At 36.6% G+C, this 24,923-nt stretch overlaps 1 protein-coding gene across 2 annotated transcripts in view; it reads right to left on the minus strand.

The window, feature by feature from the left end:
- LOC129724998 (calcium-activated potassium channel slowpoke) overlaps nt 1-24,923 on the minus strand; it is a 119,927-nt gene that overhangs the window by 91,475 nt on the left and 3,529 nt on the right. For both annotated transcript variants that reach the window (XM_055680359.1, XM_055680368.1), the window contains exons 3-6: nt 11,685-11,843; nt 11,342-11,453; nt 11,130-11,281; nt 6,735-6,902 (exon numbers count right to left, since the gene is read on the minus strand). In XM_055680359.1, coding sequence (XP_055536334.1) covers nt 6,735-6,902; nt 11,130-11,281; nt 11,342-11,453; nt 11,685-11,843 — 591 coding nt within the window. The remainder of the gene's footprint in view (nt 1-6,734; nt 6,903-11,129; nt 11,282-11,341; nt 11,454-11,684; nt 11,844-24,923) is intronic.

A 24,923-nucleotide genomic window follows, 5' to 3' on the forward strand; every position in this document is an offset into this window, starting at 1 on the left:
ATGAAAGAGTAAGCATCGGAGCCGTTCGTATTGCGATCCGCAAGTATGCCTAGGAAAACGGACTTACCGAAAACGTGGTCCAGTATGTCCAGAAATTGAAAAGAAAATCAAGGATATGTTTGATCTTCAAAGCTCAGCGTCTGAACGCGATGTGGCTAAAAAGGTGGGTACATCTGTATCGAACGTTGTACGTTCTAAAAACAGACTTGGTCTGAAGACAAGCAACATATGCCAAAAAAAAAGTCCAGAACAAGTAGCATCGGTCAAACCAAAAGCCAGAAAGTTTTACGACGTCTGCTATTATTATTGACGATGACGATAGCGTCTTCAAACATTAACCCTCTAGTGCCCAGTGCCCAGAACTTAAAAAATGTTTATGAGGCTTAATAGTGATTTTTTCGAAGTCCGTCTAAAAATTAATTTGGGTACTAAAGGTTAACGTTATCGGCGGTGACGATAATCGCCAGACGTTTTCAGCTCACTGACGTCTTTGTTTTATCAGAGCAAGTGCACCAGTTGCTAAATTTTGGTTGCTAAAACTGACTCGACAACCATCAAAATAACCGCACCGAGTGTTGCTATTTACTTTTGAAAAATAACCCACGGAGATGTCTGAAGACGTTAGCGTCATCGTCGATAACGAAAATAATCAGTATCGTCATCGGCGTTTACGATAGGTTATCGATTAACAATCTTGATTACAACTGATACTATGAAGCGTCTGTGCAGACCTTATAAAGACGGTAAGAGTAAAAGTCCGCCATCTTGGATACGGTAAATGATGAGAAACAGCATAGAGCAGTATTTGTAAGTGAATAGGGGAACTGTTCCATTATTTATCTCAGCCCACATATTCATCTCATACAATATGAAAACACAATTGAATACAGGAAAAAACGTTTTTTTTTTCTTGAACCAAAATGCTAATCCATGGAATGGATTCTTATTAGTTCACTTTAGAAGCACTAAATTTGCTATTACAGTCGGGCATCTGCTCTCGAAAACTCATTTAATTCTATAACCTAATTCAGAAACCTAAACCTTTCCTAAAACAAGCTTGAATTAGCAGAAATATATGAGATGAATTTCTACGATTAATAAATTTCATCTGTATGTATTTTCATCTGTTTTTACTGCGTTGAAGAAAATCAAAAGTTGCCAAATCAGTTTCTGTTAATACGAAAAATCATACTGAATATGTCAATTATTCCGTCATAATTGACATAAATCCACAGCACTGTAGTGGTTACCTAGGTTACCAATTTTGCCCGTAAACAACTGCAGCGGATATCTAGGTAACCTACTACGACGGGCTGCGACTACGCTCATTCATGATAATGTGATTCATTCATGATTAACAGTGTGACGAATATGGGGGCGTCGTGGGATGAACAATTGAGCAGTGATTCAAGTTTTGAGATGGATATGGAAGCGTTGTGAAAAATGGTTTGTTTTACAAAATTCAGAATAAATCCAGCTAAGTTTACTGAATATATAATGCTGAACAATTCCATAAGAGCACGTGAGCATATTTCGTTTATTTGTTCAATAATTTCGTTAAAATTCGGTGTTTAATCCATGCATTTTTCATGAATATCGGCTCAATGAGATGAATAATGGAGCAGTTCCCCTATATTTGAGAAAATGTTTGCATAGTAAAAGTTGAACTTAGAAATCAAAATACTCATTATTCAGTTATTTCTAAGTGTGCCCATACTTTCTGGTGCGGTTCAACGAAATAACCTTACCAAACGATCGAGAATCAGTATCGTGTACTGTTAACAAATATCATATCATCGAACTTCAAATACAGAAGGTGATCTTTTGATGAAAAAAGATTAATTTTAGTTCAGTAAAATTGGGGTAAAATATCCTTCATTTAACTGAAAGTGTAAGTTATAAAGAATATTGAAATGAACGGTCTAAAAAAATCATTGCCTTTGCTACAAAACAACTCTGAATTGTTGTCACTTCAGTTGTCAATTTGTATAGGTTTTCGGTGTTGTAATGTTTAGGTAAAAGTGGTTCAGGTAATTTTTCAATACAATACAAAACTTGTTCAAATTTTGCTAAATCTAGTCGCAAGTTACTTAAAAAAATATGTTTCGAAATTACCGCAAAGTTTGTGAAGATCCATTTAAAACAGGGCAACATGTATTTTGCCCTAACTAAGTCACCGGTTTGGCACACAATTTGGCAGTCCTCAAATATGACCGACAAAACTTTAAAGTTGACAGTTCATGAGGATGACTCAAAATCAACATCATGAATGAGCCTTGGTGGATGAAATAAAAAAAAACGAGATTTCTGCGAGTTCAGAGTAAAGTTGCAAGGTATTATTTCACGCTTCCTGGCTTCATGTACTTTCCGAACTTTCTGGGAACCGCTGTAAAAATCAGAAAGTTTTCCTCTTGTTTATAGCTTATATTCTCAAAAGAAACACAAAACAATAAGCGGTAGAACGAAGCGAAATTGAAAAATACAGCAACGTTTTTTTCGTATTCGTACATGAAGATCAAAAATTTCAGCTAAGAAAAAACGAAATCTAAACAAAAAACAGCTCACTGAACTGATTTGTCTAAAAGCATCTAGTTGGTTATGGTATTTAGTTATAAGGCTTGATAAAATAATTATAGCGTTTTCTTGTATTGCAAACTGTGCACTGGGAGACATTTTCATACTGATGGTTTTAACAAAAATGGAATAAACATTGAAAAAAAAAATCCCCCGAATTATGTTTTTTTTTTTCGTTTTTGTCTTGTGGAAGGACGAATTCCATGCATAGATTATTCAGCTTTTGCTTTAGCCAATTTCATCTCTCTACTAGTCTGCAAATTGAATGTAGATTTTGATTCATCAATTTCGTTTATCTGCTTGTTTCGTGCAGTTCAGCTAATTTCATTCCCTGATAAATTTCTCTATTTGGTCTGGTATGAATAGAGACCGCACCAGAAAGTATGGGCACACTGAAAATATGGCGCCTTTCAAACGTGCGTCGTTCTCTGTGCTTCGAATTGGCTGCGTACGTTTGTTTACATTACTTCTGTCATCTCAGGAATGTTGCTGAGAAAGTTGGCTAAAGATGAAAGAGTAAGCATCGGAGCCGTTCGTATTGCGATCCGCAAGTATGCCTAGGAAAACGGATTTACCGAAAACGTGGTCCAGTATGTCCAGAAATTGAAAAGAAAATCAAGGATATGTTTGATCTTCAAAGCTCAGCGTCTGAACGCGATGTGGCTAAAAAGGTGGGTACATCTGTATCGAACGTTGTACGTTCTAAAAACAGACTTGGTCTGAAGACAAGCAACATATACCAAAAAAAAAGTCCAGAACAAGTAGCATCGGTCAAACCAAAAGCCAGAAAGTTTTACGACGTCTGCTATTATTATTGACGATGACGATAGCGTCTTCAAACATTAACCCTCTAGTGCCCAGTGCCCAGAACTTAAAAAATGTTTATGAGGCTTAATAGTGATTTTTTCGAAGTCCGTCTAAAAATTAATTTGGGTACTAACGGTTAACGTTATCGGCGGTGACGATAATCGCCAGACGTTTTCAGCTCACTGACGTCTTTGTTTTATCAGAGCAAGTGCACCAGTTGCTAAATTTTGGTTGCTAAAACTGACTCGACAACCATCAAAATAACCGCACCGAGTGTTGCTATTTACTTTTGAAAAATAACCCACGGAGATGTCTGAAGACGTTAGCGTCATCGTCGATAACGAAAATAATCAGTATCGTCATCGGCGTTTACGATAGGTTATCGATTAACAATCTTGATTACAACTGATACTATGAAGCGTCTGTGCAGACCTTATAAAGACGGTAAGAGTAAAAGTCCGCCATCTTGGATACGGTAAATGATGAGAAACAGCATAGAGCAGTATTTGTAAGTGAATAGGGGAACTGTTCCATTATTTATCTCAGCCCACATATTCATCTCATACAATATGAAAACACAATTGAATACAGGAAAAAACGTTTTTTTTTTTCTTGAACCAAAATGCTAATCCATGGAATGGATTCTTATTAGTTCACTTTAGAAGCACTAAATTTGCTATTACAGTCGGGCATCTGCTCTCGAAAACTCATTTAATTTTATAACCTAATTCAGAAACCTAAACCTTTCCTAAAACAAGCTTGAATTAGCAGAAATATATGAGATGAATTTCTACGATTAATAAATTTCATCTGTATGTATTTTCATCTGTTTTTACTGCGTTGAAGAAAATCAAAAGTTGCCAAATCAGTTTCTGTTAATACGAAAAATCATACTGAATATGTCAATTATTCCGTCATAATTGACATAAATCCACAGCACTGTAGTGGTTACCTAGGTTACCAATTTTGCCCGTAAACAACTGCAGCGGATATCTAGGTAACCTACTACGACGGGCTGCGACTACGCTCATTCATGATAATGTGATTCATTCATGATTAACAGTGTGATGAATATGGGGGCGTCGTGGGATGAACAATTGAGCAGTGATTCAAGTTTTGAGATGGATATGGAAGCGTTGTGAAAAATGGTTTGTTTTACAAAATTCAGAATAAATCCAGCTAAGTTTACTGAATATATAATGCTGAACAATTCCATAAGAGCACGTGAGCATATTTAGTTTATTTGTTCAATAATTTCGTTAAAATTCGGTGTTTAATCCATGCATTTTTCATGAATATCGGCTCAATGAGATGAATAATGGAGCAGTTCCCCTATATTTGAGAAAATGTTTGCATAGTAAAAGTTGAACTTAGAAATCAAAATACTCATTATTCAGTTATTTCTAAGTGTGCCCATACTTTCTGGTGCGGTTCAACGAAATAACCTTACCAAACGATCGAGAATCAGTATCGTGTACTGTTAACAAATATCATATCATCGAACTTCAAATACAGAAGGTGATCTTTTGATGAAAAAATATTAATTTTAGTTCAGTAAAATTGGGGTAAAATATCCTTCATTTAACTGAAAGTGTAAGTTATAAAGAATATTGAAATGAACGGTCTAAAAAAATCATTGCCTTTGCTACAAAACAACTCTGAATTGTTGTCACTTCAGTTGTCAATTTGTATAGGTTTTCGGTGTTGTAATGTTTAGGTAAAAGTGGTTCAGGTAATTTTTCAATACAATACAAAACTTGTTCAAGTTTTGCTAAATCTAGTCGCAAGTTACTTAAAAAAATATGTTTCGAAATTACCGCAAAGTTTGTGAAGATCCATTTAAAACAGGGCAACATGTATTTTGCTCTAACTAAGTCACCGGTTTGGCACACAATTTGGCAATCCTCAAATATGACCGACAAAACTTTAAAGTTGACAGTTCATGAGGATGACTCAAAATCAACATCATGAATGAGCCTTGGTGGATGAAATAAAAAAAAACGAGATTTCTGCGAGTTCAGAGTAAAGTTGCAAGGTATTATTTCACGCTTCCTGGCTACATGTACTTTCCGAACTTTCTGGGAACCGCTGTAAAAATCAGAAAGTTTTCCTCTTGTTTATAGCTTATATTCTCAAAAGAAACACAAAACAATAAGCGGTAGAACGAAGCGAAATTGAAAAATACAGCAACGTTTTTTTCGTATTCGTACATGAAGATCAAAAATTTCAGCTAAGAAAAAAAGAAATCTAAACAAAAAACAGCTCACTGAACTGATTTGGCTAAAAGCATCTAGTTGGTTATGGTATTTAGTTATAAGGCTTGATAAAATAATTATAGCGTTTTCTTGTATTGCAAACTGTGCACTGGGAGACATTTTCTCAGGGAAAACCTGTTTGCAGTAGATTTTCCATGCAGCGTACCGATTTGTTGTACCTATTACATCCAACAACTGTTGTTTTACTTCGCGAAATAAATGAAACATGCTTCAATTCTCCGATAGACTCAAAATTGTCCGGGAGCTATTAAATCAGGTTTAAAATGTCGATATTGTTTTCAATAATTGCTCAAACAAACAGAGCGGAAGAAGTTTGTTTTCGTGATAAGATAAGGTTATCAACATATGCAAGACTGTTTTCGAATATTTTGTGGGTGGCTCGACGAATGGAGACTCCGGACCAGGGTTGATATTTGTTGACACTCTTGAGTGAAAGTAAAAAAAAAGCATCCATAAACGTTATTTTTTTTACAATCCTTTCAGAGTTCTCCCTTCCCGCTTTTTGCATGGAAGTGAACTGTCAAAACACCTCATTATGTTTCATGCGATGGAAGCAAGACAACAAAATCAGTTTATCAGTTAACGAAGATTGTCAAGGCATCGGTCAGTGCCAGTGAAAAAATGTTTCGGTGAGGTTCATTTTGGTTGTGAGGACTGTTTGCTTTTCTTTTTCGCTTTGAAGTGAAGATCATTTAGTTGGATTTGTCGTCAAATTTTATTCCGTAACCGTGAACGATGCGCGCGATCTATTTCATCTAAGTATAACAGCACGTTACTAGGACGAAAATCTAGTGTATCTGAAAGAGTGCTGCGATCATTGGAAGTGAAAATTGAAAATGATTGGCTACAATTTTCGAAGAATTTTGCTGGGGAAAATGACCTTTATCAGCACTGCTCCGGACATTGGTGTGTAAGCACTTGTTTTTTGTCTGTGCAATAATGCGACGTTCCTAATTGGCTTTTGAAATATTTCAAATGAATAGCATAGTAAAATTAACGTACTCTAACAGTATAAATTTGAGAGATTGGTGAAAAAGTAGACAGAAATATAAATGGATGAAGAAACAGAATACTTACCAAGCCGACTAGTAAAAAGAATACTAAAAACGTTCTGCCTAGCACGGTTTCGCAGTAAACATCGCCGTAACCTACTGTTGACATAGTAACTATGAGAAAATATACACACGTCCAGTACGACAACTGTTGCGGGTTATTAAATTCTAACGGATCGCCAGAATTTTCCAGCTGTCAACGTAGGAAAAAGAGAGAGAAGAACGAAGAGAAGAAAAAAAAAACGGTCAGATTATTACGATTTGGATTTTTCGTTGGCAACCTGCTGTATTCTGTCTAGAAAAAAGTCGATAAGAATAGTATAAATGCGCAATAAACTGGCCTACTAGATGCTTGAATTGGGTAGCAATAAATTGCCGATATTCTGCCAAGTTGCTTTGTGGGAAAATTGTCGCTTTAAGGCAAACTGAATGCAGAGATATGTGTCCGATTGGACATTGACATACGGCAGAGATTATTCAATTTAGTGACCTGCCAATGTGATGAGCAAGGCGGTTGGGGATACTTTTTTTTTTCAAGATACAAAATAAAAACAGACCAAGCCTGCTTTGATGGTGCAATAAAACTTACGGGATTGTAAAAAAAGAAAACGGAAATAATATATGAGTGTTCGAAAAAAGTGATGACACATGACGTAATGATTTTTAATTGCACGATTCATAATTGTATTGAAAAATTCGTATTTTAGTAGCTCAATTTTTGTTTCCAGACATTGCAGTTTTTTAAAATCAATTTTTTTTTCTTGCTTATTTTCCGTCGGTCTAGTTCCGCCACTGTTGTGGCCAATCACCGACGCCCAGGGAGGCGACTCCACACCCAGGACACTAACTCACGACCCGTTTATTAACGGACCGGCGCCAACGGCTTTACTTCCTCATGCGATGGAAGGCGTGATCCCAGAGATTTTTCGCCTCAGAAAATCTCCCGGTGTCGGCTAGGATTGTATCTAGACCAGTTGGGTTGGTTGTGAGTGGATCACGCCACCTCACAACCATCGACACCTATGTCGGCGGTGGGATTCGAATCCAGGCGTCGAGCGTGGTTGGCGGAGACGTTACCAACCACACTAGGCCCCCGCTACATTTTAAAATCAATTGCAGAACCATAAAAACGATCTGCTGTTGACTGATGTGATAAAGGGAACTTGCAGTAGTTGCTTTCGATAGAACTGACTAGTATCAATCTAAGGCTGTTTTAATGATATAGAACGAAAATCATGGAATCGCTGTAGACTGTGCTAATGCTTTAAAAAAAATAATCAATGATTGCTGTCATATCAGATAATCATTGAACGTAATCAAATCATGAAGGTAATATGCTGAGCAAGAATGTCAGACTTTTGTTTGTTGACCTGATAGAACATTATAATATAACGTTGAGAATCATTGTTTAAATGAAGAGAAATAAAATATTTCAGTAAAGTAGTTTTTTTGTGGCATACGAACGATTAAACGGTTCCCACATACCACATATTTGATTATACGGCACACTACTGAAGAAATCTATCAAAACTAGAGTTCCTAACGCCAGATGTGAAAACATTAATCCATTTGCTTGTATAAAGCTGCACCCGATTCAGTGTGTTCACTAGTGTTGTTGCTAGCTGTCACAATTTTGATGAGGCTGTGTTTACATTTTTCTGATGTATAGAAAACACACATCTTGCAATTTAAGCAATAGCAACAAAAAATTTTGTTTTCCAATCTGAATTTTGATACCTTGAAAAAAGGTCCTGAACTGTCAAAGAAGTTAGGTTAGTTTGTTTTTCGCCAGGTATAAAAGAAGAATTAATAATCCCAGTAAAAATAAGTCTATTTTTAGGCGGGCCCATACGAATCTGGAACGCATACCCCGCGTAAAAAGAGCTTAGTGTATTGTTTTTCAGACAATATACATACTGAGAAATAATGGTATGCAATTTATTGATACACATTAGCATCCGACTGAAAGCGATTTATTCCACACTTTCTTACGACTCTAAGCCCAAAATCGTAAATCAGTCAGGTTCTGGCATGATAAACGGATTAAAAGTTACTTCTGCACATCATAATAAGCATGGTATACGCGTTCGACTTCGTTGAGGGAAATTTACGATAATTTCCATACATTCATATACGATTTGTGGTTGACGGGGATGAATCGTTCACTTAAATTTGTTTATCATATTAATGTTTGAGCTAATAATCTTTTAGTAACCTTAATGGCTATAATGTTTTTCTGATCACAAAAAAGCTTGCCAGATGACATTTTGACAGGTTAATTTCTGTTTGTAGCCACTGCAGTGACAACTAAAGTTTTTCAGTTCATCACAGACAAGGATGCCAGATATATAGATAAATCTTCATTATACAGGCTAGTACATGATATCAAGCAACACATGACTTCCGAGATACATAGAATCCCAATTTATTTGGAAATAATATTGGTGCAAAGGATTATTAGTGACCTGGCTTTTTTCGTAGAGTATAAATCCAATGGGTAACTAAGACTCCATGTTTGTCCTTTAAACAAGATTACGCGTACGTTATTATGAAGGGTGGAGGCTCCTAGAAAAGTATCTTTCAGACTACAGTAAAGTTCTTTTTTACACGATTCTACGTACCGTGCAAAAAAAAACGTGTAAAAAAACCGCGTTATTTGGAAAAACGTCGTAAAAAACCGCGTTATTTGGAAAAACGTCGTAAAAAAATCGCGCAAAACAAAAACCGTGTAAAAATTAAACTGTGTAAAAAACAGCTTATTATAGTGTGTTACCATTACTGTTACTTACTATAACAATTTTACGCGAAGATGAAAAATCATGCAAAAAAAACATGTAGAAAAATCGCGTTATTCGAGAAAACGACGTAAAAAAAATTGCGTTATTTGGAAAATCGTCGTAAAAAAGAATCGTGTAAAATCAAACCGTGTAAAAAAAGACTTTACTGTATACTTCCTTTCTTGTGTGCCCTTTTTCTACTCCCACCACCGAATTTCTTTTTGCAACGTTTATATGAAATGCTGGGACTCAAGTGTCGGAAAAACTTTCTTCCAATCTCGACGATTGGCGTCGGTGTTATTCAGTAATGCAATAAATCGACAATAACACCCAATAAGAAAAAAACTGTTAAAATACATGCGCATAATTCGTTACAGAAACTTTCTTAATCATGCCGCTGTCGCATGTGCGAAACTGTCCCCAAGGCAATTAAGCCACAACTTGAAGGATTACGAATGTGAGGAGTAGAAACAATAATTAATGATTGTAAAATGGTGAAAATGATAACAACTGTTGGCAATGTTTACGACGAAAGTATTTATCTAGAGTCAAAAATAAAGTAAACATTTCAGAATCTGAATTTTAAGATTTTCATGCAGCAAAACAATAATAAAATACCTAGGCAATTATAGCATGTGTAAGTTAAAAAATAGAGAGAACGGAAATGAATGCAGCCAAAAGTGCTCAGCGGAGATACGTTTCTTGTGCGCGGCAGGACAACTGAAAATGCACTTTGAGGATACGTTTGCCGGTTATGGTGACGAAAATCAGGCAGATTCATGATCACGCATGGTATCTTCGTCCCGGTCGATTCGTGCCGCTCGTTTGATTTCTAAGCCTTAAACATGATGCGTATTACGTAAAAATTGCTACTTTGCGCCACGATTTCGTGCAAATCAAAACGACTCGGTATATGCGGCCCAATTTGGATTTGTATTGAGAGGGAATGTCGGAAAGGCAGTGAACGAAAAAGAGGTGGTGGTGGTAGAATTTGATTTTGAAAAAAATAAAATAGCTTTGTTCCAACTAATTGGCGTTGTAAAAAGCTGACTGCCAAGTGAACAATCACTTTGTTATTATACTGTTTTAGCAAAAGACAGCTACCTGTAGCTAAAAATAGTACTTTTTGGAACGATACTCACCACCAATGCGACAATGATTTTATATTGATTGCAAGGGAAGAAAGCCATCGAAATTATGCTAAAGTTCAGCACAATCGTACTGGGCGTTTTCGATTTAAAAATTCAAGGTCTTCGCAGAACTGCGCCTAGCGGCTACTGACAGCGCCTCGCAAAGGCGCAATTCTCGAAGAAAGGATTTATGCCAAAATTTAGCATAATTCTTTAACGATCCGGTGCCGGTACTTACGCAGTACACCTTGGGTATTACATGATATTTTTCCAACCAAACACTGGCTAGTATATGCTTAAAGACAGCTTTCAAGGCGTTTGGCATAATTTTACGGCATAGCAAACAGACGTGCCAGGCCGTCTTAGTGATTGGCATTTCAGCGTTGGAAATTTTTGTGTCAATATTTTAAGAACAACAAAGGTCTGATTCTATTCTAGCTAACTCGATTTTAGATATCTTGTGGTGGAAGTTTGTACGCCTGGGCCAAAACTGTCTAATCCATAGATACTCACCAAATGAATAATTCCAGCAGCTGTTAACCACACTGATATAAAAATTGATACTAATTGTGCCAAACGTATTGAACTAGATGTTTTAAGTATATTCAAATATTGTAATATATCCGGAACAGTCATAAGACGAAGCGCTCGTAGGAAACGGAGACCTAAAATGATAAAATGAAAAGCGAATTAGATGGTACCGCTGTAAACGTGTCATAACTTACCGATCCATGTTCGATCTAAATATATTGATACGAAGGACGGGGGTATCGTGAAGTAATCTACAAAACTGTACATCTCTAGCATGAACCAAAGTTTATCGGACGCCGCTATAAACTGAAACGAGAAAAAAATTTTAATTTTTTTATCATCACACACAGAATGCCCTAACATAGTGCATTCGTGAAAACTATGATAATAGTGAAAAAAAAATCCTGCGTATTATTTGCTAGCAAAGCCGTACAGCAAGAGTTATGATTTAGGATGCTTTATATTGAAATACTCACAGCCGGTTGTGTAGCAATGCAGCTGAAACTGATAGTAGTTCGGAAGCAATCAAATACTTACTCGTATAAAAAAGTAAACCATAAAAAATATGTTGAATGCTAAGTCAATCTGCTGCGTGATGTTGTTGCTAAATTTTTCACATTGTTCGACTTTCTCGTTTGACGCGTCGATGAAGTATATGATGAGTGATGCGATGCTAAGGATGAATACGAGTACAACCTGAAAGTGAGGGAGAATTATAAGAAAAGGTGAGTGAGATTTTGTTATTCATGTTTGAGTTGGTTAAAAAAAAGGTTTATTCATAGGCAAGAGGGTTTTAAAATAAATGATGAAAAAACAGTAAGTTACTAAGGTAAATTTAAATAGCAAACTTTTTCGAATCGTGGTTCTTTGTCGAAAACAGCATAAACAAAAGAAATGTTTTCCAACGAAATCAATCAAACTTAGTTAGCACAAAGTCTGCATGAAGAAAGGCCTATATGTCTTAGAAAAGCGGTGTACTTCACGCAATCCTTGCAAGTCTAACAAGCAAGAAGGTGGTAATATGAGCACCTTGAGCGTAAAAATTGAAATTAGCCAACGCAGGGTTTATGAGCAAAGTTTAGCCGGGCCATTTAACACAGGCAATTTCAATTATTACATTTGATTGCAGGGCCTACTGCGTCTAAATGGTACTATTGACAGCTACTGTAGAAAATTTTGTAATGGCGCATACAATTTTAGCGGCTATTCCGTTTATTTCAATCCGCTCATACCCGCTGCTAAGATTGACAATCAACAGCTCGTTAATAGTAAACACATCATCGCATGTATCAATTGTTAATCTTCTCTCAATCCCTTCTCGACCAATGTGATTTCAGGTTGTAGCTACATATGCGTTTACAGGTACTTGCACAATTGAAGGTACACGAAAAATGACACTGTGTTCAATAATTTCGGATACAATCAAAAGATTCCTTATTCCGCTGAGCTTGAGCTGAATTTAACAAACTGTCATGGTGACACAATCTCCCGTTTAAAGCCGCTATGCGTGAAAAAATTGTTGGCTCACTCTCACTTAGAATAATCCTAACTTCCCCAAGCATCTATAGCCACGTTTTACTTGTACCCAGGAATTCGAGAGAAGCTACTGTACGCCATTGGCAGAAAATGGCATAAAGTCGGTACAACGAGATGCGATGACTCACAGCTTGTGAGAAACAAAAACAAACCCTACACGGCTGCAAACGTCTGCTAGTGTGCGCAGGTGCAATGTTACTTATCTCTAGTCAGCCTGTGGGATAGAGAGAGTCACACCAAAAAGGTGGATACCCCTGCCAAAAAAGCTTTGCGATGTTATTTTGCTCGACTTTTTCAATATTACATGTTTAGGGACCCAAACACATATCTTACTTTACTTTACTTTTTTGGCAACAGATCGTTCAGATCCTATGCCGAATCCAGAATACGTCTCCACAAAACTCAGTCATGGGCTGCTCCTCTCAAGTCTCCCCTTACACCCTCTGCTCTGGCATCCTCCTCGACAGCACACAACCAGCACGAGCGAGGTCTGCCTCGAAGTCGTCGGCCTCTATCCGGTTCTCTGCTAAATATCATCTTTGCCGGTCGCTATCCCCATCCATCTCCGCCGCAGCACCAACACCCGCAGAACTACCACACTCTCTGCCAGCCACCATGTACTTCATTTTAATGGTGAGTCCAATTCTCGCAGCTTCCATTTTGAGAGCCGTAAAGGCCTCCTCAACTGCTCTACGGTTAACATCAATTATATCAATGTCGTCTGCGAAGCCCAGAAGCATGTGAGACTTTGTGATGATGGTGCCGCTTTTCTGCACAGCTGCCCTTCGTATTGCACCTTCTAAAGCTATGTTTAACAGCAAGTTGCTTCAGACCATTTGATGTCACAAATGCGTCCGAAAATTTTCCCGCTGTCCTGACGCATGATGTGAAACCTTCAAGCGTCGCACGTAACAGTTTAATTAGTTTCGTTGGAAAACCATGTTCTAGTATTATTTGCCACAGCTCGTTGCGTTTCACTGTATCATACGCCGCCTTAAAGTCAATAAACAGATGATGTGTCTGCAAGTTGTGTTCTCGAAACTTGTCGAGGATTCGTCGCAGGGTAAACATCTGGTTCGTTGTAGATCGCCCCACTCGAAAACCGCATTGGTATTCTCCAACAAAGGCTTCCTGCAGCGGCCTCAGTCTCGGGAACAGGATACGAGAGAGCATTTTGTAAGCGGAATTGAGGAGGGTTATGCCTCGAAAATTACTACAATCGAGTCGATGTAAATAGGACACATGAGTCCTTCCAACCAGTCCGTAGGTAGCCGCTCGCTCCCGACTTTAGAAAAGTTCGGCTGGTAAGCCGTCCTTCCCAGCGGCTTTGTGGTTCTTTAGCTCTTTGCAAGCATCCTTCACCTCGTCCAATGTTGGTGGGTCCACAGATTGTCCGTCCTCCCCAATTTCTATCCTGTTTCCCTCGGCGACTCTCCACCTTCCTGTACGTTCAACACCACTTCAAAATGTTGCTTCCAACCAAACACATATCACGTAACAGAAATGAAACCGTATGGCAGTAAAACGTATATCAAACAAGTTTTTATTTGATATGTGTTAATTTGTTTGCATCAAAAATATTCAGAATAGATACGGCATAGAAAATTTTTTTGCAAAAATGTACTCTCTGGGACTTAGTCGTTTTTTCAATTGTGGAAAGTGGAGTTTAAAATGTTTAGAATTTATCTTTTGAAATTGATCACTAGTCTCTCGAAATAGCTTTTTTAATTATATGCACTATAACTAGGATCGAATACATTATTTTTCATTAGGGTGGTTCATTTATTCGACATAGGGTGGTTCATAATATTGTGAAAAATGGAAAAAAGGCACTTCGGTTCGTTTGATTGGTGTGAGGTCTTCGACAAAGTTGTAGATAATAATTCTGTCTTTCCAAAAAAAATACACTTGAAAAATTATTTTTTCTAAAAAAAGTTAAAAGAAAGATAAAAAATAATTATTCAAAAGGGTTTTATTTTTTAAAAACTTGATTTTTTTTATAAAATCTACAAAAGATTACCCAAATAATGAAACCAGTCCGATCATTTAGGAATCAAGAAAAATAAGTTATCATTTTTTGAGAAAAAATATTTAAAAAAAATATATCTTCAATTATTTTTATTAAAAGGCATATTTTTTTTTTGAATGACAAAATACTATCTACAACTTTGCCGAAGACACTATGCCATTTCGACTGTAGACATATTTCTAATTTCCAATAGAGCACTCTATGAGGAATTAAAAATATTTCTACAGTCAAAACGGTTTATTTGATTGGCATAGTATATGTGGCAAAGTTGTAAATAATAACTTTGTTCTTCCAAAAAAAATGTACCCTGTGAAAAAAAAAATATGAAAAATATTATAACTTTTTTTTCTGATTTCCTTATGGCCGGTTTCGTTGCTCAAGTAAACTTTCGTAGTTTTTATGAAAAAAAAAATCAGTTTTTTTTTAAATGGGCTGTTTGGGATAATTAATTTAGAACTTTCTTTTGTTTTTTTTTTTTTTCAAAAAATTAGTAATTTATTTTCAGAGTGTATATATATATTTTTATGAAAAACAAAACTATTATCTACAACTTTGCCGAAGATGGCGTCGGTGATAGGCGCAACAACAGTGGCGGAGCTAGACCGACGGAAAATAAGCGAGAATAAAAAAAATGCCGAAGATGTCACACCGCTCAAACGAACCGTGTTGGCTCTAACAAATTTTGTAATCATCAATACCAATCCGATAGCATTTTTCAATAGCTTTTCGAAAATGAGTTGTGTTTCAAAATATTAAACCAATAGCACAAAATGGCATCTTTTGCCTATAAAAACGTATATGCAAAGTTTCAGCCAATGGGCACGTTCACGTTCTGATGATGTAAACTTGACAGAAAATGTATGGTCGAACTGTCAAAACGACGCAAACCCAGAAAGAACGAGTCAATTGTGTTGCGTATCTGATTGAGATCCCTATACTCTCATTATCACTGAATAACATCGATACAGTCTTTTGTCCGATTATATAAGCCCGAGCACTGTGTGTTCGATCAAGTGTTGGCAAAGGACATTATTGTGGTAAATAGAACGAATAAATTGTCTGGTACAACATTCGAAAAAACAAGTATAAGTGTCTTAGAGAGTAGATTTTTAAACAAATAAAATAAAACATATTCCATCAGTTTCCACTCTTTCATTTAAAAGTTTAAGACACTTGGAATCGAAAACATTTTTCAAATATTCAAATTCCATGTTCCTCCCGTGTGTGATTTTGCAAATGACATGAAAGTATTCACTATTTACCGCAAGACATAATCTTAATTTTGGTTGATATAATTTTTTGTGCACAGAGTAGTTTTTTGATACATTTTGTAAATTTGTTTCGTAATATCTTGCCATTTTACTCATAATTTTTCCGATTCAACATTGCCACCCTAACGAAAATAATATAACAAATATTATATTTTCAGGAATTTTTCTATTGGTATTCATTGAAAAGTGATTTTTTTCCATTTTATACTCATTTTTACACAATATCATGAACCACCCTATGTCGAATAAATGAACCACCCTAATGAAAAATAATGTATTCGATGCTAGTTATAGTGCATATCATTAAAAAAGCTATTTCGAGAGACTAGTGATCAATTTCAAAAGATAAATTCTAAACATTTTGAACTCCACCTCACACAATTAAAAAAACGACTAAGTCTCAGAGAGTAAATTTTTGCAAAAAAATTTTTTTTCAGATGACACCAATTCTCGGCGTTTCATGCGTTTTCAAGTCATTTGACATAGAAAAAAAATTTCGAAAACCGAAATTTTACGTACCCCCTTGGGCGATTTTTCGGTTTTCAAAAAATCCAAACTTCAATCGCTTTGCGCCACCCCATTCAAAGTCCGATTGAGCTGGAATTGCATAGGGTGTTTTTTCGAGCAGGTGAACATTTTGTATAGGGTTTTTTTTTAAATTTTCTGGTCATTTTTTTCATACGATGATTGGCACCCTAGCCCGGGTGTCTGCTGTACCCCGCACGTCTATTTATTAGCAATGCCGCTATTGAGAAGTGGGATGCTTATTATTTGTCCGTGTTTGTCTATGTGTGTGTTTTACGCTTTCTTTTACTCACTTACTGCTTCACTATACCAAGCCTCGTTCCTCCTCCCAAATATCGCCAATCATAGCTCCCTGGAGAAGTTTTGTCAGGCATGCTTTTGGCCAGCAGTTTTCAGGATAGAGTGCCCTAATGAACAGTAGAGTCCGCAAGGTTCCATAATCAACAAACTCATTTCCAATTCTGAATATCAAACCAAGTTGACGATTAGCTTTGGAGATGATCATCATCGACAAATGCTGCCTGAATGTTAGTTGAGTGTCTAAAAATGCACTCAAATCGGTGCCACATCGGTACGTTGTAAACATGTACCGGTAATGTGGTACCAAGTTAAAGAATAGAGGCTGATTTTTGCACTAAAAACTAATCCCGGTACACTTCGGAATACTTAGCATCATATTGTTGCTATGGTACCAGTCATTAAAAGGGTCAATCAGCGATTGAAACCTACGGCAATCTTCAGCAGTCTCGATGAGTTTGAAAATTTTCTTATCATCTGCGAACAATAAACGTATGCCAGGTGGTAAAACTTTTGTATCCTGATGAACAGCGAAAAAAGTAGCGGTCCAAGGATGCTACCCTGTGGAACCTCTGAACGGTTACGAAACCAGGTAGATCGTGACTTACCCAACTTAACGGCGATCTTACGATTACACAAGTACGAGTCTAGCCATGCCATCATTCCAGTTGCAGTTCCAAGTTTGTTGCACTCGTCACAAAGTAGGCCATGATCAACACGATCAAAAGCAGCTTTCAGGTCCGTATAGACAGTGTCGATCTGAAGGCCCCGACTCATGCCGCGGAGGCACAATGATTTGAACTCTAATAGAAACTTGAAACAGATCTATCAGGAAAAAATCCATGCTACGCATTATATGAGGGATTTATTTTGTTGAGAGACAACCAGACATCGTAGCGTCTTACAGTCTTCAGGAGAATTTTTCAGAGGGAAATTTCCTATAAATATCATGTATTGATATCTTTTTAGGAGACAACTAAACATCTCTGGAGAATTTGTTTTGAAAAAGTGGATTTTTCCATCTAAAATAGTAAGGAAACTTAAAAAATCCGGCGCGAAAATATAGTTCCACCGGTAGATCTGGAAAGTAACATAATTGTTATAGAACCTTTCAGGAACACGAAAATTGCACAGGAGTGAAAATATAACACCAATGTTTTTCCCCATATAACTGTGTCCCAATATATTGGGTATGTGCTCGAATATCAACTTCTCACGAATATGAAACAATAATTTGTACTTTTCTGTCTGAATCGATTGGATTCGTTGCATATTCAAGCGCCTATACTAGCCTGTAACTACTACTCACACGAAACACTCTAGTTCCAGTACAAAAAAGCTGATAAAAACATCTAAAATTCAAACTTTAACTAAGCAGACAATTCAAACGCGCACAACGTTAGCCGTGTTGCCAGAATCTCCAACAATTTCAAAATACCATAATGAATATAACTATAATGATCCACTTTTTTCATGGGGCTAAGAATTTCTGACCAAATACGATGAAGGGGAAGGAGAATGGGGGGAGGGGAAATCATGAAAAAATGCTACGTAATTTAAGTAAGCACCCTGAAAGATTGTGGATGCTTTTACGGATATTGAAAAGACTTCAGTACTGTTTGAGCGAGCTATTCCGGTATAGATATTGCAACGCCAGTTATCCACTTCTCGTGAAAAAATAATCAAACTTTGTGTGAAAACGGTGAGAACCAGAAAGTTTCATTCATTTCATTGTCAACAACCTCGTCAAAGCGAATGCTTATTTGTTATAGGAATGTATTCCTTCGACTTTACTTATATTAGTATAGTGCTGAAATATTTCACCAGTGAAATGTTTTGCCTGTATACACATTCAAAACTATAAAACAATATAATGGATAAAACTGCCCATTTCCGGTGTACTCCCAATTGCGTGAGTTACTGTAAATCCGGACATCAAAACAAATGTAGGGTACTTGCCATATTTTGACTCAAGTAACTCGAAAGAATTATTGTGATTCAGTGGAAATATTTGCAGATTCAGTGGAAAAACTCTTAGATCTCTTGGTAGATACGGTTTGACAGAGGTGACTAAACAAAAAAGATGTTACTACCCTAGATTACTTCAGATGAAAAAAGTAACTTTCTCCGCAGATGATCGCTTTCACTGCGCCAAATGGTTCTGTTGCTGCTGAGCTCGAATGTTTAGAGACGATCCTCAATGCACCATCAACATCTGTTAGCACTTGAGCATTGTTTAACAATCATCGTAACCCTCAGGCGGTTGTGATGGGAAACACTGCCACTTGGTTTCACCGGCTGAGATTTGTTTATCCAATGCTACTCGATATTTATAGACTCCCTGTTTGCGCCCGACGGTCGCCGCACCGTAGCGAAATATTTAATATAAACTAGGTTGATGTCAGAGATCGTATTTTCCCGGTAGCAAACAGGTTACCAGGGAAGCTGTTTTCTTTGAATATGTACACTAGGGTGTCAAGGACCATAACCTACGAACTTTATTTTGTTGTTAAGCTGTTTAACTGGGCGGTATGATTAATTTGCAAGGGAGCGCACTGTTTGAGAGTACTCATTCGCACTCATCTCGCCGCTTGGATTTGTTTAGCAATACGGCATTCGTAACTCAAGAGGGAATTTTGTTATTTTGTATACTGCGTGCTCTGTTTGTTTAGTTTATGAATGCTTCAGTGGCATGTGGAAGGTTGCAATAAACAGTGAACAATGATGATGATTCGATGTAAATATGATTGAGTGCTGATCAATGGCACTTTTACGGTTTGTAATGGGCAGTATATAACTTAGATCTGGTGGCGAATAATTTGCAGAATAATATGGATTTACACAGAAAAGAGCATTCATTATTTCAGTGAAGAGACATTATGTTTACATGCATAGAAAAGCTTCATTGTAAACTAGGCTGTTGCGTATATTGTATACAATTTTAGAGAATTTATTTTATAAATAACTATAGAAACATGCAGTAAGTCGCTCATAAATGCAATAATTGTACTAATTTCTACACTTAAACGCTGTTTTGGCTCTAAAAATATTTGTAATCTTCAATACATTCCCGAGATAGCATTTTTAAATAGCTTCCCAAAAATGAGTCAAGTTCAAAAAATTAAACCAATATCACAAAATGGCATCTTTTGCCCATACAAACATATATGCAAAGTTTCAGCCAATCAAAATATGGTCGATTAAATTGGTTGCCCGTTTTTCTATGGAATTGCTCTCATTAAACTCTTACGTTCGCATTATTCGTGTGGTGCCATGCGCCTCCATCGTTTTGTATTTATGCACAAACATGGTGGTTGTCATCTTGAAGTACAGCTGATTTAATGCTATTAGTTTTATCTCATACTGCAAGCTGGTTCACCACCAATATCCTAAAAAGCGATCGCTTTTCGGTTGTTATCTGCTGTCACTAACTGTGACAGAGTTTCGTCAAATGCAAAAAACTGGACCAGTGCGCGAGACAAACGACCTCGATCACTATGGACAAGTTGGTGTATTGGTATGAGGCAAAAGAACGGACAGTTGATGTCAAAATGTGTGATATAAAATATACCACGTTCAGGTTTTGCTGTTCGCCACAGCTAGGTATTTTTATCCCATGACCTCGATGTTTCATTTTGCTACTGTCTGTCAAAGCTCAAAAAAGAAATAATGTTGAAAAATGGCGATGCTTTATCTGATGCCAATCTGATACTGAGGACAGTTTTAAAAAAATTTCACTAATAAATAAAAGAAACTGGACGTTCATTTCCATTCAAAACCATAAGAATATACAACCATATATATACAATGAAATATTAAAAACTTGCCATAAAAGAGTATAAGAGACGTTTAATGAGAACTTTTTATAATGATTGCAATGTATAATCGTTAAAAATCTGTCCACGTGGTATGTGGATGGCCCTTTAACAAAACGGCTTGATTTTTTGACGTGGAACCACAGCGAACAGACTTTCATCTTATTTTCAAAAAAATTGTGTAAAAACTTGCAACCATCATTTAACAGTGAATGGTAATGCTCCCGCTATGTGGCGCTAGCGTCACTGACAAACCAAGCACCGATATCGATGAGATATCGATACGGCAATATTTATGCAGTGCAACTGGGGCACCACAAGACAGATGTCGTTAGTGTATTACTGTATTTCGATTCAAATTTTAACACACGATTTTCAAATTTTTTAATATGAACATGAATGTCTGTTTTTTTTTGTTCACACAACATTTATTTGACACGGCACAATACAAATTAATGTTTTACGGAGCCAATTATAGTGAATTTCTGTTCTCTGTGGTGAAACTACGTCTTTGTTCTCTTCACTTGGGTACATTCTGTAAATTTGAGAATTAAGCTGGCCGTCCGATTTCAAACGAGAATAACAGCATAAGCATGGGATGGATAACCATAACAAATATGTTGTTGGATAAATAAACTGTTGGACAATTTTGGAATACGCTAGGTACCATTATAATTTCGTTGCCCAGCGGTAAAATTGATAGAAAGTTTCAAGGGCATATTCCCGCGAACAATGAACTAATCATATAAGGGTAGGCCTGCACAGACGCACAGTGGGGAATCGCTGGCCATCAGCTAAAAAATTTTTTTACTTCGGCTGTTTCATAATATTTCTCCTGTCTTGCTATAATATTTAAGTGCTCGAGTACATTACTTTGAAACACTCTGCAGCTTCAATCCTTAGCGTCAAAAAAGTTGTTCGAAATACTATGCAAAACAAATCTCTTTCATTAGATATTGTGATGTGATAGCATTTTGACGTGGGACTACGTCTTTGTTTTCTATACTTGTATGCATTCTGTAAAATTGGAAATAAAACTGGCAAATGTTGCGTCAGATTTCAAACGCTAATAACAGCATAACAATAACCAATATGTTGTTGGATAGATAAAATATCGAACAGTTTTGTAATACGCTTGTTATCATTATTTTTTTTATTCCAAAGCGGTAAAAATCGATAAAAAGTGTCAAGGACAAATTTACTCGAACAATGACTCAATCACATGTGAGCATTCCTAGCACAGACGACATGAATAGACACCAACCACTCCCTGTGATATTCTCTGTATCAATATCAAAAAAAAATGACAGTCTCCCGGTCCCAATAGGTCAATTTATGTTTGCTTTTATGAACCTAGACTTATTTGATGTCTCGAAGGTAAAAGTTTTTCGAAAAGTTTGAAACAACCCCTTTTCTTGAACAATTTCTAAACTTGCTGTTAGAGCGTAGAAGAAACTGATGTCTTGAAAGAAAACATGCTGGTAACAGCAACAGTGCCGTAGAATATATGTGGGGCAGAACGCCGCTAGTTTCTCGTCGTCTATCATTGCAGCAGGCACGACTTCTAATCGCGTGCAATCAAAACTGCAATGCTGCTACTGATGGTGATTGAAAGTTTATCTCATGAATATGATTACCGTAAAAACTATAAATTACTTAACAAGAATTTAACATTTTTGCAACGGTTATAAGTTATTTTTATATGTATTTTTTATCTTCGATATTCACTAAATAATCGTGACCGACATAATATCGAACGAGTAAGTTCCTAACAATACTAATTTATAGAAGAGTAAGAACCGGCGAGTGCTTGTGAATTTTTTTGCCATTTTCAAGATCTATCCAGAATCTTTTTTTTTTTTTACATTTCAACATTGTTAGATATTTTTTTGTTTTTAGCTTTACAAATAAAATAATATACTTATATAAGCTGTCTTCGTAGTACAGTGAATGTAATTGTTGGCAAATGAAACAAACAATAAACAAAAATGAATCTTTTTGAACATTTTTTTTCGTTGTAATTGTTAAATGTTGTTTGCACAAAAAAAAAAATACTACAGGCACAACATCACCACGTGTAAATGAAGTTCTGTATTACCGTTGTTGTTGATTTTGGTTGCTTTGAGGGGTCGTGCAAAAACTACTTGATCTTCTTCAGTGAGGAGGACACCCTGTGGCGTTGCTTGTGGTTAAAGTGGACGGCCCCAAATAAAAAATGGATGCCAGATTCGTGTTTAGCACCCCAAAATTATGGAAAACCCATATTTTTGTCGCATTTATCGACACTTTTATTTGCTTGACCAGCCTTTGTATGAAGTCACCCCACTGTGAGACGCCATGAACAGACACCAGAATAATTAATGTTTACTTCCATGAACTTAGATCAATGGAGATAGCAGCAAGCTAAGAGCGCGAATAGACGTGAATTTTCGACGTGGTTTTAATTTTACTATAAAAATTCGCAAATTATGTTCTTCGTGGTACATTTTCTCAATTACCAGAAGTGCAATGGTGTTTTATTGTTGCGTACTTGAGGTGTTGTCATTAAAGTGTTTCAGGAATAGAAAAAATGCCATCCCAGATCGATCTGGCCTAATAGTAGAAACAGGCGTTCGTGGTAGCATCACAGCTGCACGTTTAGATCGGAGATCTAGATCGGAGTCGAGTTGCTTTGGAACAAAAGCCGTCCCAGAAAAAGTGACAGTGACAACAATTAAAAATTTGGAAATCAAAAAGATTGACCACCATCATTTCGTCGCTGTCGCTGCGGGCGTTCAAGGTCAAAGCATTTTTGGTTTCGATTTCAGTGGCAGTTTGGGTCCGTCAAAGGCGAACGTCGGAAAGAACGGAATCCTGGATGGTGAGTTATTTCTATGTGATCGTTCACAAGCGAAGGGAGCCATACATTTTGCTTAAGAAACAGGGGATATACACACACCCTCGGCATATATTGCTCTCAAATGTATTTCCTAATTCATATTCCTTTCAGAGAGCGAGTAATGGCGCTATGACCATAAGCAAAAATGCTAGGATTGGAGTTAGTACTCAAGTTCCAACCGTAAGAGTTGAAGCGAGTAAAGGCGCTATATCCTTGGTTTCTAAACCCGGACATAAGAAGGAAATTCCTATGTTCCATCCCAGGAGATTGGTCAACAAAGGAGTGTACTTTCTTGGCTTTGTCACTCCCAACGAATTATATTACTTCTTACATACGGATCGGTTGGTACGGATTGTCCCCGTTCTTAGATTATATTGTGTTATATTGCGCTATACAGTATGCCTGGCCGTTGACAAGAAAAATGTGTGGAAACCATTTTTTAAACTGGTGAATATCATTTTCCAGGATTCTTTCAAGTACTGGCTGTGTTAGTATAGACTAGACGAGACTAGACTTCCATGAACTTAGATTAATTTGATGTTCTAATAAAAACTGATGTCTTGAAGGCAAACACGTTGGTGAAGGCAAAAGTACCATACAGTACAGGTGAAGCAGAGCGCCGCTGGTATATAATTGCAGCGGCACACGATCTAGTCATGTGCAATCAAGAAAAATTGCAATGTTGCTGTTGATGGTGATTAATCTGGTTAGAAATTTAAAGTAGATTGAATTTTTTTTCTATTGCTTTATCAGGGTGGCTTTCAGCCATAGGTTGGTCCGCCACCGTAGTAAGTCGGTTGTATGAAATCTAAAATCCATGTGAAATAACACGCAAATTTTCAAATCCGCTTGAAATAATTTTGAGTGTAAATTCAATCTTCAAAAAAGTTAATCGATTTTCCTTTTGAAAATATGTAGCTATTAATTTACTGTTCCGGGTTTTTAATTGGTGATTTGATTTAAATTTGATGACGTTGCCCAGCATAAATGTATACTAAGCTCTAATTAGCTTGAAGCACTCAGGCCTAGTCTAGGTCGCAAAACAATGGTAGTTTTGATCTCGCTTATCTTTTGGTCGAATGTAAATTTGCAATTAGTGTTTATTATAGAAAACATCGATTAAGCTGCACGATAAAGTATTAAAAAACCTAAATTAATCCACCTAGCGGTCAGACCCAGCCTTTCTCATTCAAACTTATTATTTTTAAAAATAGATTTACATGAACGCTTCAATCCAATAAATGTGTATTCACTTTTTGGGTTCTAAAATAATGATGTTGTAATAGAAGTATAAAATATGAAATTTGACGTAATGTATATGCTCAATCAATAGCGAAATAAAAGAAATGACTCTTAATTTCGAACAAATCAATCACGAGCGATACCGGGAACATTCAAATGGTACGATACCACATTTAAATTATA

This window comes from Wyeomyia smithii, chromosome 1 (assembly GCF_029784165.1).
Source record: "Wyeomyia smithii strain HCP4-BCI-WySm-NY-G18 chromosome 1, ASM2978416v1, whole genome shotgun sequence".
In the NCBI taxonomy this organism is placed as follows: Eukaryota; Metazoa; Arthropoda; class Insecta; order Diptera; family Culicidae; genus Wyeomyia; species Wyeomyia smithii.